The sequence below is a fragment of the Brachyhypopomus gauderio genome, chromosome 8 (genome assembly GCF_052324685.1).
Source record: "Brachyhypopomus gauderio isolate BG-103 chromosome 8, BGAUD_0.2, whole genome shotgun sequence".
In the NCBI taxonomy this organism is placed as follows: Eukaryota; Metazoa; Chordata; class Actinopteri; order Gymnotiformes; family Hypopomidae; genus Brachyhypopomus; species Brachyhypopomus gauderio.
Window position 1 is genome coordinate 22173890 of NC_135218.1, and position 19873 is coordinate 22193762.

A 19873-nucleotide genomic window follows, 5' to 3' on the forward strand; every position below is an offset into this window, starting at 1 on the left:
CCGATCTCTTCAACTTCTCCTCACGCTGCTCTGAAATCACCTCCCCCCCTGACTCAGAGTCAGAACAGTGAGGTATTCTCTGAGTGGCAGGGCATATACATCAATTCATCTCCAGTCCCCTGTGTAGTACCCCAAGGGGAGGGGAGTCGGGGGAGGGAGAAAGAGGGAGAGAGGGAGAGAGAGAGAGAGAGAGAGAGAGACAGTAGGAGAGGGGGAGTGAGACAGTGGGAGAGTGAGAGAGAGAGACAGTGGGAGAGGGAGAGTGAGACAGTGAGAGAGACAGTGGGAGAGTGAGAGAGAGAGACAGTGGGAGAGGGAGAGTGAGACAGTGAGAGAGACAGTGGGAGAGTGAGAGAGTGAGACAGTGGGAGAGTGAGAGAGAGAGACAGTGGGAGAGGGGGAGTGAGACAGTGAGAGAGACAGTGGGAGAGGGGGAGTGAGACAGTGAGAGAGACAGTGGGAGAGTGAGACAGTGAGAGAGACAGTGGGAGAGTGAGAGTGAGACAGTGAGAGAGACGGTGGGAGAGGGAGCATGAGAGAGAGATTTAAGAAACAGACAGAAAGAGAGAGAATGAGAGTGAAAGTCAGAGAGAACGCCAAAGTGAAACAGAAAGTGAGAAATCTGGGAGTGATATAAGTGAAGGTGAGAGAGAGAATGAAAGAGAGAGTGAAAATGTGTGAGAATGAGAGAATATGAAAAATATCCCACCATTACTGTATATAATCATTAGAATCTTCATTAGCAGGTGTACTTATAATTCACCCAGCAGCACTGAGATTCTCCACCTCTGTACGATTCCTTTGGGACCTTAGGGTGCAACTATTGTTTAAGGTCATTCAATCACCATGAAGAGAAAAATAAAACCTCAACTACGGCTGTTTAAAGGTCTCTGGCCTGGAGGGAGAAATACATTCAAAGAGCTTAAACTCAGTTTATCAAACGCAGTCGTGCACGCACACACACGCACGCGCACGCACGCACACGCACACGCAGTCTTTCTAGTTTGACCTCAAGAGCAGTTAACCTGCATGCTGCAATGCCAACTCAGGGTGGAGAGGGTGGGTGAGAGAGGGTGGAGTCAGGGTGGAGAGGGTGGAGTCAGGGTGGAGAGGGTGGGTGAGAGAGGGTGGAGAGGGTGGAGTCAGGGTGGAGAGGGTGGAGTCAGGGTGGAGAGGGTGGGTGAGAGAGGGTGGAGAGGGTGGAGTCAGGGTGGAGTCAGGGTGGAGTCAGGGTGGAGTCAGGGTGGAGTCAGGGTGGAGAGGGTGGGTGAGAGAGAGTAGCGAGGGTGGAGAGGGTTTGTTGGAGTGTCAGCTTCGCAGTGCAATACTGTATGAAGCGCCAGTGATCCGTAGACCTGACTCTGTGATCCGTAGACCTGACTCTGTGATCCGTCGACCCGACTCTGTGATCCGTCGACCCGACTCTGTGATCCGTCGACCCGACTCTGTGATCAGTCGACCCGAATCGGTGATCCATAGACCTGACTCGGTGACTTATGGAGAATGGGAGAGGTCTACAGGAGCCTACAGGTCTACCTCACCATGGACGTGAGCTCTGAGCGAGTTTCGCTCTCTGAACACACACGCCTGGAAGGTTCCGTAAGCGTTCTCCAGTGCTCCCGCTGCGGGATCGGAGTCCCGCGGTGGCGGGCGGGGCCTAGCCGGTCCTGCCCCGTTAAACACTTCTGCAGAAGGCCATCGCCATTAGGAAATGAGTAAAACTGGGCTGGAGTGGTGGGCAGGTGAGCTCTCAGGTGTTTGTAAAGTGTCTCTCTGCCACTTCCTGCTGTTGGCTGCAGGAAATCAGTAAGTAATAGGGAGACGGCGGGGAGTGATCAATCACAGGAGTGTGTGTGGGAGTACAGGAGAGAGGCAACACAGTGTGTGTACACGTGTGTGTGCATCAGCAATAAACTTAGTGTTATGGCAGCTGAGGGACAGTGTAAAGGAGGGAAATGTGTGTGTATGTAAAGAAGAATTGTGGGTATATATGTGGATATATAAATATCCCTTAATCTTGGATGCTTGTGCTTAAGCACAATGGGTCTGTGTGTGTGTTCAGTTGTGCGAGCATGTATTACTTATTTGTATAATTATTGTGTATATACATGCATGTTTCTTACCAGCGCAGGGCAATTTTGATGGGTGTGGTCAGGCAGGAGGTGAAGAGGTCGGCAGGGAGGTCAGGGTTCATGGGGAGGAGCTCGCTGGCCTCGCACGCCGCCAGCTGGATGCAGTTCTTCATGGACGGCGGCAGCGGCATCTGTGCCAGCGGGTGGTTGGGGTTTATCGCTGCCACCTAGTGAGCAAACATAGGCATGGCGGTCAGCCCCAGTGCAGAGGATGGGGGAGCGGGGGCGGAGCCTGGACCTGCTTGCTGGGCATGAAGAGTCCGGCCTCCTGATCACAGAAGGGGGCAGCCAATCAAACTGTCAGCCAAGCCTAAATAGCTACTTGTATATTTAAGCGTACAAGGCTGAACAACACGCGCGCGCACACACACACACACACACACACACACACACACGCGCCACAGTCTTGCAGATTGCACAGGATGGCAATCTGCGAGAGGGATGACACTCTTTGCAGAAATGTTCCATTGTATACAAATGAAGCCCAGCTGAAATAAATCAGGCTGCTTGAGAAAACAGCTGCTGTCACCCCAATCAGAATTAATGGGTCAGTTGGGATGCCAAAGCTCATCACAACCGCTTCCTCCTCCTGTTGACTCATCTCCGCCCTCCTGGTTAAAAAGACGCAATATAGCCCCAGCCCCCCCCCCCCCCCCCCCCCCCCCCCACCCATCCAAACCCCGCCTCCTCCAGAAGAGACCCACGCCATCCTGTAGCAACATAAGGACCTGTGCGTGTAGACCTTTCAAAAAGAAACACGTTACCTCACACCTTAATGTTGCAATAACTCATATTGTCTATTGTGTGGTGCCACAGACCTATTTTGAATGGCAAACATGGCATATTGAATATTCGAGATGGATTATGCAAAAACGTCTGTGGTAATTAACACATTAGCATATTTGTAGACCTAACGAATTAGCATGCCAATCAGAGCAGCCATTCTCTGTTGGGAGATTAAGAGCTGGAGTTTAATTAAGATGAATGTATTGGAGTGACAATAACACGAGAGAGCTTATAACAATGGAGCACCTTCTCCCTCTCACACACACACCTTAAAGGGCTTGTGCACGTCAAAGCTTTATTAAAAACGTATTTTTTTAATCCATATGGTCATTAGGAGTCATTCCATTAGTTATGAAACTAGTTAGTTCTCATTGCAGTGACATAGCAATCGCTCTACAGTTGTCATTTGGAGGGGAGCCAATACCTGTTCCAAGGTTCAAAGTTCAAAGTTAAAGCACTGACCTCAGCCCCAAACTCTGGAAAGTCCCCAACACTTTTGAGTTTAGGAGTTGTGTAATATGGCAGAACCTGTTTCTCAGTGTGTTATTTATTCATGACACATGTCTGGAGGTCACAACCTTAAAGGCAGATATCTGGCCCAAAAGCTCCAATTCTGAACTAAGAACTAATCCCGTTTATATATCTATATAGCTGAATGACCACATATGCTGTAGAAACTGCATAAGGCTGTGGTATAAACAGATTGCTATTTACAGAAAACATACATGCGTGGGTTTTCTACAGGGGGCTCTGGTTTCAGCCCACAGTCCAAAAACATGGAAGCTAGGCTAACTGGCAACCATCCTAAACTGTCCTGGCATACCCAGTGATCTCTACCCTAATAAAGTTGTCCAGTTGTCCAATAAGGCACATACAGTGAAATACAGCCAATTGCAGATGTCTTCTTAACAGAGAAAGAACAAAAATTAACGTCATAAGGGGGGAAGAGAGAGTGGTGCAGATTTAGCTTGGAACAAAACGAATAGCATGGAGGGAGAAGCTAGCACACGGCGAGAGGAGCGTGAGAGGAGCGTGAGAGGAGTGTGAGAGGAACGTGAGAGGAACGTGAGAGGAACGTGAGAGGAACATGAGGAGTGTGAGAGGAACGCGAGAGGAGTGTGAGAGGAACGTGAGAGGAACGTGAGAGGAACGCGAGAGGAACGCGAGAGGAGTGTGAGAGGAACGCGAGAGGAGTGTGAGAGGAACGTGAGAGGAACGCGAGAGGAGTGTGAGAGGAACGTGAGAGGAACGTGAGAGGAACGCGAGAGGAACGTGAGAGGAACGCGAGAGGAGTGTGAGAGGAACGTGAGAGGAGTGTGAGAGGAACGTGAGAGGAGCGTGAGAGGAACGTGAGAGGAGTGTGAGAGGAACGCGAGAGGAGTGTGAGAGGAACGCGAGAGGAGTGTGAGAGGAACGTGAGAGGAGCGTGAGAGGAACATGAGAGGAGTGTGAGAGGAACGCGAGAGGAACGCGAGAGGAGCACGATCAGCATGGAGCAGGAGCGGAGAGCCTGCACTAGAGATCGTTCACACGTCTGGGTGGGTTCTGGGAGCGTTCACATGCCAGGATAGATTCTGGTGGGAGTGCCCATGCACCAGAAAGGGTACTGGGACCGCTCACACACCAGAGTGGATTCTGCAAGTCTTCATATCCTGGAGGTGATTTGTGAGCCACAAATCACACACCACACTGGATTCTGACAGCATTTCCACACCTGAGTGGATTCTGGGAGTGTTCACACATCAAAGTGGATTCTGGGAGTGTTCACACATCAGAGTGGATTCTGGGAGTGTTCACACATCAGACTGGATTCTGGGAGTGTTCGCACATCAGAGTGGATTCTGGGAGTGTTCGCACATCAGAGTGGATTCTGGGAGTGTTCGCACATCAGAGTGGATTCTGGGAGTGTTCGCACATCAGAGTGGATTCTGGGAGTGTTCGCACATCAGAGTGGATTCTGGGAGTGTTCGCACATCAGAGTGGATTCTGGGAGTGTTCGCACACCAGAGTGGATTATGGGAGTGTTCACACACCAGAGTGGATTATGGGAGTGTTCGCACACCAGAGTGGATTATGGGAGTGTTCGCACACCAGAGTGGATTATGGGAGTGTTCGCACACCAGAGTGGATTATGGGAGTGTTCACACATCAGAGTGGATTATGGGAGTGTTCACACACCAGAGTGGATTATGGGAGTGTTCACACACGAGAGTGGATTATGGGAGTGTTCACACATCAGAAAGGATTATGGGAGTGTTCACACATCATAGTGGATTCTGGCAGTGTTCACACATCAGAGTGGATTATGGGAGTGTTCACACACCAGAGTGGATTATGGGAGTGTTCACACACCAGAGTGGATTATGGGAGTCCATATTCTACAGCCCTAAAAAGAACTGTGAAATGTTTCAAGTGATGCTAAAACAAATCTCAGACACACGGGGAAGACCACACACTCTCTCACTATCTCTCATACACAGCTATAGCAATACACCAAGCCACTGTAATAACAGCAGGAAGTAATTCCCTTAACTGAGCCTTCAAAGAACCCAGAACAATCAAGGGCTGCACTCGAACACATTAAAGAATATCCACACACACACTCCTCACACAGGCATGGTGTAAGACACCAAAAGGCGTGTGTGTGTGTGTGTGTGTGTGTGTGTGTGTGTGTGTGTGTGTGTGTGTGATAGTTACATAAGGTGGTATTGTGGGGACTCCCCACCAGAGTTTCCGCCTGCATTAATAATGTCCTTCCGGAAGATTCCCCACATGCTGTCTCTCACCATCTACAGACCTCTCCTCCTCTCTCATATCTGTACATCCATGCTTCTCTGGCCCAATGAATCATAATGCGATTTCCACTCCCCTCCTCCTCTTTCCTCCTCCACTTCTACACTCGTTCGCTCTCCCTCCCTCTCGTGCGTTAATAACCCGGACGATGGCCCACTCTGAGAACGAGTCCCAGCCGGAAACACCTCCGTCGGAGCACAGGATCGGCACGGGGCCAGCCATAAACGGTTCCGATCCGGACACGGTGATTCCAGGAACCCCGGACATGCGGACTCAGAGCCCACGCTGCCGGATCCGTTCAGGACCGCTATCGCTAGTGAGCTAAGTCATGTGGCCAGTCGGGCCCGGGATTGTGCCAGTGAAGACAGTGCTAAGTAAGAATGTCCTTCTTAAAGGACACACAAGTGCACACACAAAGACACAAAGAAAGGCATCGGGTCAATTCAATTACTGGACTCCTTTTAAAGAGCTGAAGCAGAAGGAAAGGGTGACTTTGGGCCCCTCCCCCGCCCCCCCGCCCCCCCCCTACGTCAGGCCCTTGAGTGTTATTGATGAGGAGAGAGGTGCAATCCTGCTTTTTCTACTCATTCTTCCCTCATTCTCTCCATCAATCTGCAACCCCTGATCCTACAGGAGCACCGGGGCTTCGTTTGACCACAGCGATACGGACAAGATTCTCCATTTCAGGGGATAACAGGAAGAGGGGGAGAGAGGGAGAGAGAGAGATAGAGAGAAAGCAGATTAAGCCGAGAGAGGTGTGGTGGTGCTTAGAAACATTTCAGTGGAGTGGATCAGCCTCACATGGCTTGGAGATGTGGACCATACACGCACACACATGCGAGCACACACGCACGCACACACACACGCACGCACGCACGCACGCACGCACGCACGCACACACACGCGCGAGCACACACACACGCACAAATGGAATTTAAATGAAAGGCAGAGAAAACATTCTGCCCAAAATACAAAAGTTACTGCTTATTCAGTAAGCACCACACACGCACACATACACAAATGTGACTGGGTGCGATTCCTAGGTCTTGACTTTAATGATTGAGTTGTCTGTGTGTAGAGTGTGTGGAATAGATCAGTAGAGTGTTGTTTTGGTGTGCTTGTAGAGTAAATCAGTAGTGTGGAGATTTAAATGTACTCATTACTGTTTTGTGAAATGTTTTTTTAGTGTTTCAGAAAGGTTCACTAGGATACTAAATACAGCAAGCAACTGTGGTCAAAAAATACGTCCCCTTCCCCAATGCGACATCTGCCTGGGAAATCACAGATATTTGTATCCGGACAGGACTAAAATTATCAGCTGGTAAAATAAACAACGGGTAATGTCAGTTTCTCAGGTGGAAGAGGGAAAAAAAACTCAAGACAGAAAATAAAACCTCAGGATTACAGAGGCACCTGTAAGAGACGCCATTAACCCAGGAGCCCATGAAAATGTAACCACACCAGAATCACACAAGCTCTAGATGTCTAGATACATCACGACTGCCATGTTGCTTCCTGATCAGTCTGTGTGCCTTTCGTGGACATAACAGGGACGTGAACCAGTCAACCACCATCTGCAGGAAAGAGGTCGGGTCCCTTTGCGAGACGCACGCCGAGACGATGTCTGCACAGCAGTGCTGCTGGGTGGAGGGGACTCGTCTCTTTCGGGGTGAGACAGTGTTAGCAGTGAGGAGGTCTGGGTGCAGATGTAAGTGTACACACAGTAGTGTGTGTGTGTGTGTGTGTGTGTGTGTATTACTCACCTCCAGCTCCTGCTCTCTCTGCAGAGCAAACTGTTTGAAGGACTTGACAATGATGCCGGCGTTGGAGCAGTCGTAGACGAAGATGGAGGGACTACCCATCCACGTCTGAAGGTCATAGATGGAGAGAGGGATGTACTGGGTGTAGTTCTGAAAGAAAGAGAGAGAGAGAGAGAGAGAATGGTCTATAGGTCAGGTCAACGTGTAAAGCAACTCTGACCTTGGTAAAGGGTACATAAATAAAACTTCTGTTGCTCTATATTTCTGATCTCAGATGTAGCTACATCCATCTGCAACAGCAGAAATCGCCTCTGAACACTGATCAGTCTCGGCCTTTCACATCATACACGACGCCATGGGACGACCGCGTACGTGTTTTAGCTTCACCAGCGTCTGTGTACCTCCGGGTGCATGAAGCAACTTCTTACCTACGCAGTACCTATGCAGTACATACATAGTACCTACACGGAACTTATACAGAACATATGTAGTACCCATGTAGTACCTCTTTAGTTCATATTCAGCTGGATATGCAGTACTTATGCAGTGTCTATGTAGTGATTAAGGCTGTGTTCACACAGCAGTGGCCCAACTGGCCCAGATCTTTACAGCTGACACAGATGTATTATAAGTGTGGCAGGGAGAAGACACTGGACACGCATGTGGGTCAGTTTAGGAGTGCAGTCTGTAATACTGGATACAGTTCACATTCACAAGACACTGTAAACAGCCTAAAAAATAAACCAGATTTGGACAGGAAACTGGACTTGGGTCACTTTTAGCTGCTGTGTGAACAGCTGCACAAGCACTGGGTGACCTGCTGGCTTTAGGGCTGAAGTAAGACTACAGAGTGTAGACACTTACAACGTGATAAATGAGAGAGTGTGTGTGTGTGAGTGTGCGCGTGTGTGTGTGTGTGCGCGTGTGTGTGTGTGCGCGCGCGCGTGTGTGTGTGTGCGCGCGCGTGTGTGTGTGCGTGTGTGTGCGCGTGTGTGTGTGCGCGCGTGTGTGTGCGCGTGTGTGTACCTTATTGAAGACCCAGATCTCTCCGTTGACAGTGGGCCGGGGCACACCGTGTGTGTGTGTGTGTGTGTGTGTGTACCTTATTGAAGACCCAGATCTCTCCGTTGACAGTGGGCCGGGGAACACCGTGTGTGTGTGTGTGTGTGTGTGTGTGTACCTTATTGAAGACCCAGATCTCTCCGTTGACAGTGGGCCGGGGCACACCGTGTCCGTTGTAGTGGAACAGAACTCTCTCCTCCTTGGCGTTGCGCCTCAGTGACGTGCACAGCTTCTTCACCTCGTCCACCGTGGGGTCCAGGCTCTGCTTGTAGCGCGCCTGGTGGGCGGGAGGGCAAAGTGCGGGGGGCTCTGTTAGAGTCGGTCACTACGGCTCGCACGCAGCCCGCCCAACACGGACCTCAGGACTGAGCTGCAGACGTGAATCGCAACAGCATAGCATAATGGATGGATCCACTGGGGTGTGTGTGTGTGTGTGTGTGTGTGTGTGTGTGCTTGTTGAGTACAGCAGGCAGATGCCTAGTAAATGACCGTCGGTGTATCAATTTGCTGGGTGGTTGTTCAGCTGCAACGCTGTAGTGCGGTAATGAACACACGAGTGCGCACGGTTGGGCCTTGTTCCAGTAGGGGACAAATGAGCCCTCGTTCACTTCCCCTAGCCACTTCCATTTGGGACGATCAATGGTGCTTAGCGCAGGTTGAAAATAAAAGCCTCTTTCCTTTCTCAATAAGGGCGGAGGGAAAGGGGCGCAGGAGTTGTGGGGGGTTTTTTTTATAATTGGGCTGGGCACGGGCCACGCGGTGTTTACATCGTGTTAATAAGTACTGGAGGAAACGGACCAATGTTCCATCAGCGCCGTCCATCAGCGCCGTCCATCAGAGAGAGAGAGAGAGAGAGAGAGAGAGAGAGAGAGAGAGAGAGAGAGAGAGAGAGAGAGAGAGAAGGGGATAGAGAGAGGAGAGAGACTGGACGGAGAGGAGAGAGAGAGACGAAAGGAAAGAGAGAGAGAGGGGGAGGAGAGAGAGAGGAGTGAGAAATAGAGGAGGCACAGGGAGAGACAGAGAGAGCCACGGAGGGCCGGGGTTGGAGGGCCGGGGTTGGGCACTAATGCGTGTGTAGCCAGAGTGGTTTCCAGAAGCACTTAGTGGGCAAATGTGGTTTCCTAAACCAATCGCGGCTGCACCCAGAGCGCCAGGGAGACGCACACGGAGACGGCGAGAGGCAAGGGTCAAAAAACACCTCCGGCTGCGAATCGATCGCACCAGTTTACCGGCTGGGTGACTGAGTTCCTGTCTGTGTTTAACCATTCGTTCTCTCCTTCATTCGTTCTCCTTCATTCGTTCTCTCCTTCATTCGTTCATTTGGCCAAATCAAGATGGCTTTATTGCAAATGGCTGTGTGTAATGATGTCAAAGCCATGTTGTTAAAGGCAGCGGGGTGCATTAATAAAAGGAGCAGTACAAATAATAACAGCAATAATAATAAATACAGTAATAATGATAAAGCGGTCTCTTCACTGACTGACGTCCACCCACGGCTGTTTGTACCTAGAGGAAAACACTGACAAATAAAAGAGGAGAGGGATGAAGGGATGACAGGGTTGTGTGTGTGTGTGTGTGTGTGTGTGTGTGTGTGTGTGTGTGTGTGTGTGTAACAGGTGGCAGGAGAGAGGGTAGGACAGGCATGTGTGTGAAAGGAGGACAAGGTTGATTTCTCTTCATCCTTGTTTGTGCTTCTATTTTATCTTTCATTTTCCTCTCTCTCTCTCTCTCTCTCTGTCTGTCTCTCTCTCTGTCTCTCTCTCTCTCTCTCTCTCTCTCTCTCTCTCTCTCTCCATCTGTTCGACACTACAAAGAGAAGATCTGGGGGCCCACGTCTCTGTGAGGCGAGCTCTCTCACACCAGACACCATATATACACATACACATTCACACACACATTCACACACACACACACACACACACACCTGAGCTTCAAAGTAAACAAACGCACGCGCACACACACACACACACGGACACACACGCACCTGCATTCCCCCCTAATCCTAATCAAATAATCACAGAGATGAATCAAATGATCCTAGAGGTATATATAAATAAATAACAATAACATTAGATCCCAGGATAAAGCGTTTAACTCCACAGGAACGGCTTCTACCCGTCCCGCCAGACGGCCAATCGAGTCCAGGCGTAACCACGGAGACGTTAGCCGGGATCTACCCAGTCTAACGCTATACCTCAGCATGTTGGGTGTTTGGGTGGCAGCACTTCTCTTAGCTCTAGAGGTGTGTGTAGGTGTGTGTAGGGGGTGTGTGTAGGTCTGCGTAGGGGTGTGTGTGTCCTTTACACTTTCATAGCGTTGCTGCTGTTCTGTGAGTCTTGGGAATTAGAGAAAAGCAAAGCACATGTTTAACTAGTGAAACGAGCCAAATGAAGCCAGATGAGGTGTGTGTGTGTGTGTGTGTGTGTGTGTGTGTGTGTGTGTGTGTGTGATCAGATTGCGCCTGCATGTGGAGCTTTAACTGCATTAGCTGAAGGTGAAGGAGCAGAGAGAGAGAGCTGGAATCTGAGTGTGGAACCTGTTACAGAAGCAGATAACTACATCACACAGGGCAGAAAGCACAGTGGAGGAGAGGGAGGTGTGTGTGTGTGTGTGTGTGTGTGTTTTAAGAGAGACTTCACATGCGGTACATCTCTGTACATTCCCCTCTCCCCACACTCTCCCCCCCCACACTCCCCCCCCACACTCTCCCCCCCACACTCTCCTCCCCACACTCTCCCCCCCCACACTCTCCCCCCCCACACTCTCCCCCCCCCCACACTCTCCCCCCCCCACACTCTCCTCCCCACACTCTCCCCCCCACACTCTCCCCCCCCACACTCTCCCCCCCACACTCTCCCCACACTTCTCAGCACTGTCAGCTCCCTTTCCTCCCTCTCCTTCTCCCCCTACCTCTCTCTCTCGCTCTGCTCTCTCTCTCCTCTCCCTCTCTTTCTCTCTCTGTCTGCCATCTCCCTTCTCTCTCTCTACTTTCTCTCTCTCTTCTCTTTCTCTCCCGTTTCTCCCCTCCCTGCTCTCTGTCCGGGCCTTGCATCAGTGCAGCTGGGCGTCTTGTCCCAAACCTGCAGTCGTGCACGCCGTCTGCACACACCCTCCGCACACGCCCTCCGCACACGCCCTCCGCACACGCCCTCCGCACATGAACGGCAGTAAATCAGCAGACTGACGGGAGACTCACACGTCGATCTGGGCCGGCCGTGCGCCAATCACACCCCTCGGGGGCCGGACCGCTCCCCAAGACTGCCCGCCCACTAACCATATGTCTGTGCCACGATGACCTAAGCATCTTTGCTGGTTTTAGCGTAGCGCACTCAGACATCGCTACACGCCCAGTCACGCAACCTCGCAGGACGGCCGCCATACCGTGAAGCTCACCATAGAACTACAGAATCTTCTGAAGCGTTTTCAACACATTGATTATAAGTTTTCAGTACTCACATCCGGGTTGCAAGCTGATCATATGACAGAGCGGTAAAAGTTCTACGGTTAAATGCGAACCCAGAGCAGTGTGGGATCATCTCATAGCAATGCCCAGAGCTTTCAGTGGATCTACAGCACTGGTGTCTGCCAGGTGGGCTTTCAGGGGACGACGGCCATGCCTGGAACCTGACCAGCTCGAGAGATAAAGACAGAAAGCCAGCAGCAAATCACGTTCCAGAGGATTCTGGAGAATTCTGGAGCATCCCAGAGCCACCAGCCGAGGCCGAGGGGGCCGATTAGTGACAATGGCCATGACTGGAGGCAAAACGACTTCACCATGGAAACAAGCAGGCTTATTGATCTGCGGGACACTCTGCAATCAGGAAAAATGAAAACCAGCGGGACGGCATTTACACCCTCTCGTCTATGTTTTTAAGTCATGTGAAGAGCGCAAACAATTTAATATTTGACAGATTTATTACATGCCGTTACACAACCAAGATCAGTATTAAACAAAGTGACAAATGGTGAGTTTAATAAATTTTAATACTGTCCCTGGCACCAAATATTAGATAATAGATGCACAGTTACACCTGGGTGGACTGCTGGGCTGGGGTAAAGGTCACGGGGAAGAGAGGCCGCCCAAGTTACCCACGCCGGGGTAGTCTGGGGCCAGCGGAAGCCCAACGTGGCTCAGTGGTCCGCTTCAGATCCGAACCCACAATTCATGGAACGGGTCCTTGTACCGTCGGTCTCAAAGTCAATGATTCACTGCACGACACACACGAGCACACACACGAGCGCGCACACACACGCACGCAATGTTACTTTGTGTGAGGAAAGGTTGCAAGTTGTTTCCTTGGTAACCTGACACTATAGTTTGAGCGCTGATGTAACAGTGCGATGCTGAGGGACCCAGATGTCTGATTTTCTGAGAGAGGGAGGAGTGAAGTAAGAGAGTGAGGGGTGAAGTAAGAGAGTGAGGGGTGAAGTGAGAGAGTGAGAGAGGGAGAAGTGAAGTGAGAGAGTGAGAGAGGGAGTGGTGAAGTGAGAGAGTGAGGGGTGAAGTGAGAGAGTGAGAGAGGGAGAAGTGAAGTGAGAGAGTGAGAGAGGGAGGGGTGAAGTGAGAGTGAGAGAAGGAGGGGTGAAGTGAGAGTGGGCCAAGGCCAAAAGGAAAGATAAAAAGGAGGAGAGAGATGGCCCTGCTTCACCCAGGCTGCTCTCCCAGACTCCACACAATCCCCCACACAAGACAAAGCTCACTTGAGCTACTTTTCCAGAACAGAAGAGGACCACGTTTCCCAGAAGGCTGCAGGGTTGGCTGACCTCCATGGCAATTAGGCCTTGAAGGCAGAATACTGAAATACAGAGAGAGTGGGGATCAGGTGGAGATGTGCAGAAGGAGCCCACGTTTGAGAAGCTGATTTAAACAGAGGAACAAGACCATCCTGAGCAGGTCAACCCCACGCTCAAGCACCAAACACCCCAACACTTCCAAAGCCTCCCACACTCTACCCCACTTCCACACCCCACCACCCAACACTCACTCACACTTCCACAGCTCACCCTCCCATAATTATAGCCCAACTCAAATCAACACTTTCAAAGCCAAAAGCCCAACACTCCTATACCCATAGTTGGGCTAGACGATATGGGAAATTATCACAATTTTTTTTTCATATCAGTCGATATCGATATATATATCACGATATAAATCAAATCACTTCTTCCTTTACACTTTAAGTGAGACTTGAACTATGACAACTCTTGTTTCTTGCTAAAAACCTGCAGATTGTTATTCACTAGAGTTCATACAGTGTAAGGTTTTGATATCGTCTTCAGATATAGATGATGGTCACCAGGGTTCATAAACAGCATTATAAATTTGTTCAGTCCGCAATGTATTAACAGATTCACAACACACGAGTGTCAGGAAAGAATTCCAAAATTTAACAAGATAGATAGATAAGGGAATGAACAAAATGTCAGAGTGTTCTGATTGAGCGTCACGGACAGTAAATCATAAATCCCCTTACATGCAGTATCTCATCACATTGAACAGCGCTGTTCCAAATTCCAACTTCTCATTTGCATGCACATAAAGACGCTGCAGATAATATTCACAATTTCCATTGTATCTATGCATAAATAAGGGCTAATATTTTATTGTCCACCATAGCAAATGGCGCATCATCTGTAGCGCCTTTATGTGCATGCAAACGAGGAGAGTCAGAATTCAGCACAGGAGTCGGAATTCAGTACTACTGGACTCAATTAGTAAAGCTCTTGAGATATAGCTAGATAGATCATTAGCTGTTTAGACAAAAACTAAGGCTTAAAAACGTTTTTCACCTACATTTCACATTACCTAGCTAGCTACATTTAAAGAGCTTTACCAATTCAGTCCCGTTCTATGTAATGAGACACTGTATAACAACTCGTTTTGAGTTAAAAACCTAGAGTGTTATTCCCTTTGTCTTACCAGGTTGTTTAGTCTGTTTTGTGGAATCGTTTTGAGACATATTGCATCATTTATCTTACCCGTGATAAAATCGCTTATCACTTTATATCACTGGTAAGCTAAATGCTCTGTAAATGCAGCTAGTTAGCTGGGTATTTAGACAAAATTTAGGTATAGGTATTTAGACAGAAACTTAAAAACCATGATAAAAATCCCATTTAACACAACGTAGGTTCTACCTAGGGGTGGGCGATATGGGAAAAAAATTGTATCACGATTGTTTTTCATACAATCACGATTTTTTATCACGATCTTCCATACAAAAAATAATTTGGGGCTACAAAGCTTTCTTTTTAAGCAGATTTAAATGAATGATATTGCAATTTTCCATGTGCAAACATTGTAAACAAAAAATGGAAACAACACACGTGACACTGTTTGTCACATAGGGCTACACCCCCCTCTCCTAGCTGTCACTCCGGTTTCCCTGTTCCTCGTGTCTGTGTTGTTCCCTGCTCCTTGAGCCCGCCTTGTTGTCTGTTTCTATGGTTTCCCCACGTCTGCCACGCCCATGTCGTTATTGTCTTCACCTGTTTCTAGTCTAGTTCAATGTATTTATAGTCCCCGTTTCTCCCATGTTTGTATTGGTTATTTTGTGCTACTTACCTGTTTGTTCTCTTGCCTCGTTCGTGCTCTAGTGGATTTAACTGTTTCTGTTTCGTCGTAAGTAATTCCAGCCTAGTCTTTGTTTCCCCTGCCTTGTTATGTTCTTTGTGCCACCATGCCCGTTTATATTTTACGTTCGGACTGCCTACCTGTTATGACCCCTGCCCGGTATTATGACTCTGCCTTTGGAATTCCATTCAATAAATCTCGCTTTCCTCAGCGTTTGTGTCCGCCTCCCTGCTCTGCGTGACGCAGTTCGTTACACTGTTAAAGTGCACTATTGCACTAAATATTTCCCAGGACGTTAAACTTAAAGTTAAATATTTATACATATTGTCGAAATGATTCGATATAATTAGCTTTTTTTATCACATTATTTAATGGTTGTTTATTTTCAAAACGCCCAATCTTAACGTCTTCACATTCTCTCATGTTTCGTCTTGGAATTACAAGAGGCTCGTATTTGTTAACGTAATACAAGAGAACTGTTCTGTCAGACAGATATTTGTTGCGAAATGAAGTAGTTATAATTTTAAGCATTTTCAAGTAGGCTACTTAGCCTAAATTCCAGCACTTTTCAAACCTGAAACACAAAGCAACATTAAAATTCATCAGTTAAATGTTGCTTCCTGTTTTTGAGGGATGTTTCTTTATACTACCACATATCGTTCGCGCGAGGTGTGGCGGAGTCGCGCGCTATGGTCACTTGTGAGGCGGCTGCCCCCGCTGCCCGCATTGTTTCACTTTCGGCACATTCCTTGGGATGCCTACATCTCAAGTAGGCCTGTGTTGAAAAAATCGATTTTCCGATTCAGAATCGATTCGCATAAGATGATCGATTCGTACGTCCAAAGATCGATTTTTTTAGTGAACTTTTACCCCCGCCTCGTCATTGAATTCACGCAGGCGTGCTCGGTCTAACTAACTGTAAAACAACATGGCGTCGGACAGTGCCGGTAACGACGATAGTCAAATCGGAAATCTAAAAGCAGAAGGACAGTTTATCCAGTGTCAGTGACTATTTACAGTTAGTCCATGTGACTGACAGTTTACCCAGTGTTTTTACAGTTTAAAAAAGTTAAAAATGTTCTTGTAACGTTGGGCGCAAGGTGATGGACGAGACATAATCCTTTGCACTTTCCAAATCGTTACATTTATTACATTTACCAAAGCGTAGACAGCGCACTTAAAACACGTTTACATAGAACATGTGTGACTCAAACAACGACGAGCACAGGTCGCTGAGCGAACACACATTAAATAGACAAACCACACAAACCCCACGTGATGACGAGACGAGTCACAGGTGAGGATTATCACAAGACTTACCCACGGAGATCCACATACGCAGACAACGTTAACACACGCCCAACAGGGAGGGGTCGGGGACCGTAACGTGACAGTTCTTTTATTATATTCGCACTTTAAAGAAAAATACACGTTTACATTTTATACTTTCAGTTTATTAAGTGTGAGCAATTTTAAAATAAAAATGCATTTGGTAGCAACAGCTTTTGGGTGAATTCTTAATTATTTCAATCCTAATAATAATGCACTGGTAAGTGTCCCAGTAGGAGTCCACTGTTGCAGATATAGACACCTCAAAGATGTCCTCTGTTTATTGTCCAGCCGTCAGTAACTACCAACTACCAGTAACTATTTGCTGATTAATATAGATATAATCCTAGTTTTAACATGTTGTTTCTGTACATAGTCAGGAAACAGCTCAAATACATTTTTAATAACACTAAACCCCGAATTGGATCGAATCGGATCGAATCGATTAAATCGAAATAAATCGATTCTTAATCTTCAGAATCGGAATTGGATCGATTCTTGGAATATGAATCGATACCCAGCCCTAATCTCAAGTGATTGAATACATTTGTTGTACTGGCATCGGACGTTTTCACGCGTTCTTTGCACACTTTACATATCGCTGAAGTTTGGTCTTGGTCAGTGGAAGAAAATCTGAACCAATTCCAGATTACAGAGGTGGATTTCCTCTTCGTTACCAGCTCCTTGATTTGGCTTTCAGCCGTCGTTGTCCACTTTTAGTTTTTACAAACACAACATGGAGGTATGGAAGACGCACAGTTCGCTGTGATTGGTCAGTCCTACGCCCTATGTCCTACGCATCGGCCGGAACCAGCATTAAAAAAAGTCATTGCGCTGATTGGCAAAGGCGATCGATACGATTTTTCTAATTTGGTAGATCGCCTGCAATTCTCCACTTGTTATTGCCATTCACGATTTTATATCGTCATATCGTGCACCCCTAGTTCTACCTAAATAGCTATCCATTTAGATCGCTAGCTTAACAAAGCTGCTACATTTAAAGCTGTAAAACAGAGTCCCTGCGTAAAAGAATTCGTCCAGAAACACTTTGATTGTGTTGTGATTGAAAATGCAGCGCTTCTGAATTTGTAACGCGTTTCTGAAATACAGCGTATGTGTTGTCATGCTGATGTCTTTGGTTTGCGTATTTGCAGCGCCATGGGCTTTCAGGCCCAGCGTAGCATGCAATTCAGCGTGCAACCTGATGTGCGCTACGTCATCAAACTGCTTCCGTTGGCGGCTCAACTTAAAGCGGGAAAAGGAAACAAATGTTTATGGAATTCTATTGCCCAAGTTTCATAGTCATCTAGGAAAAATATCGTGAAACATATCGATATTGTTTCATCACCCAGCACTAACCCATAGTCCAACACTCTTATACCCACACTCCTTTACCCATAGTCCAACACTCTTATACCCACACTCCTTTACCCATAGTCCAACAATCTTATACCCATAGTCCAACACTCTAATGCCCGTTGTTCAGCTCCAATCGAAGGGCATTTGCATCCTTGAGCAGAGCACTGTGACAAAACGCTGTCAAAGAATGTCATATCCTCCTTAATCAGATCATCAACACACACACAGAGGGCTTTCCATGCACTGATGGCAGTTATGTAATAGCTGGGGGGGTTACTAAGTGTGTGTGTGTGTGTGTGTGTGTGAGACAGAGAGTGAAAGAGAGAGAGACAGAGAGAGAAAGAGTGAGAAAGAGAGAGAGAGAGAGAGGGAATGCGTAAGCAACAAGCTAGACCATGACTGCAGTGCAGAACAAGGGAGTCAGAGACACATCACTGTCCTGCTGTGAGAGGAGATGGGGTTCAACATGCTGCATATGATCACTCCGCCTGACCCAACACACACACACACACACACACACACGTACACGCGCACACACACACACACACACGCACACACGCACACACACACGCACGCGCACACACGCACGCGCACACACGCGCGCACACACACGCGCACACACGCGCGCACACACGCGCGCACACACGCGCGCACACACGCGCGCACACACGCGCGCACACACACGCGCACACACACGCGCACACACACGCGCACACACACGCGCACACACACGCACATGATCCTTCAAACAAATCACAAACACAGACACATACAAACTCACAAGAAAAACGTGTAAACGTGCACACAGATTATGCAGTATATGGTCTGTCCCCATAATCATGCATTCATATGTGAAGAACAGCAGGACAACCTGTGTGTGTGTGTGTGTGTGACTAAGTGAGAGAGTTATGTAAATGGCTGGATAATGATCAAGACTGGGTGTTAAATGATGAGTTTTCAACAGAAGAGAGAGATTGATAAACACTTTCTTATCCATACTTGCCACATTGTTAGTTACTAATACACACACGTGCGCGCACACACACACACACGCGCACACACACACACACACACACACACACACACACACACACACACACACACACACACACACACACACACACACACACACACACACACACACACACACCCCTACTCTTTTGGTATGTGGTTTCACCCTAAAATTAACTAAAGCAAAAGAATTTCATGTGGATCATCATCAGCATCTCACAAATCATTCTTTTACAACTGCAACATGTTCTGTTCGACTGTGGGCGAACAGCCGCACACCAGCCTGCCTGGCGATTTACCGCATGGGCCCGGGGTCGCTTCCCCCAATCACACCATGTCGCCTTCACAGGCTGAAAATGACATGGGGCTCAATCTGGAGTGAATAATCCAACAAACAACCGCATAGTGACGACAGCAGATCGTTGGCCGCCAGACCGTGTGTATGGTAACGACTGCAGCTTGGCCGTGTGGAAATGACAGCAGAAAGTTCCCAGCATGCAACCGTGTGGCATGGGTCGATGTGAGCAATGCTGTATCGGATATCCGTTAAGACATTTTTAAAGAACCCGAGCCAATGCAATCACAAATCGAGGCTGAAAATAGCACAGCAGGGCCTTGTAGTAGTGCCCGCATGTGATAACAGCCAGGTTAGTTATAGGAGGTCACATGATCACAGCTAGGCTAGTCTGAGCAGTTTATACTCCGCCGCAGTGGCTAACTGCGGTGTTTTTTCTCCCCTTAACGATTCAAAACTATTATGTTCAAATGCAAGTCTCCCGACAGTTCCATTGCTATCATTTTGATAACGCTGAGCCTGCCTTAAAGTGAGAGTATTTAAATGCGACAAAATAGCATTTTAGCACTGTTCACGGCCGCATACGCAAACGCTGCTTTGTTTATTAAGCCGTTATTTAAAACAACAACAAACAAACGCGTTTGGCCGTGAAGTAAAGGACGTTCAGGGACAGGAAAGAGAGCAGAAGAAACCTGACGGAGACTGAGAGGAGGAAAATAAGCAAACAAGTGATCTCTCCTCTACATTCACAAGTTAATTACTCTAAGGCTTT

General features: G+C 48.1%; 1 protein-coding gene across 1 annotated transcript in view; it reads right to left on the bottom strand.

Annotated features, from left to right (window-relative positions):
* Positions 1–19873, bottom strand: part of rptor (regulatory associated protein of MTOR, complex 1) — a 127880-nt gene that overhangs the window by 81205 nt on the left and 26802 nt on the right. The window contains 3 exon segments of the mRNA XM_077015489.1: positions 2124–2299; positions 7475–7621; positions 8652–8810. Of these exon segments, the coding sequence (XP_076871604.1) occupies positions 2124–2299; positions 7475–7621; positions 8652–8810 (482 nt within the window).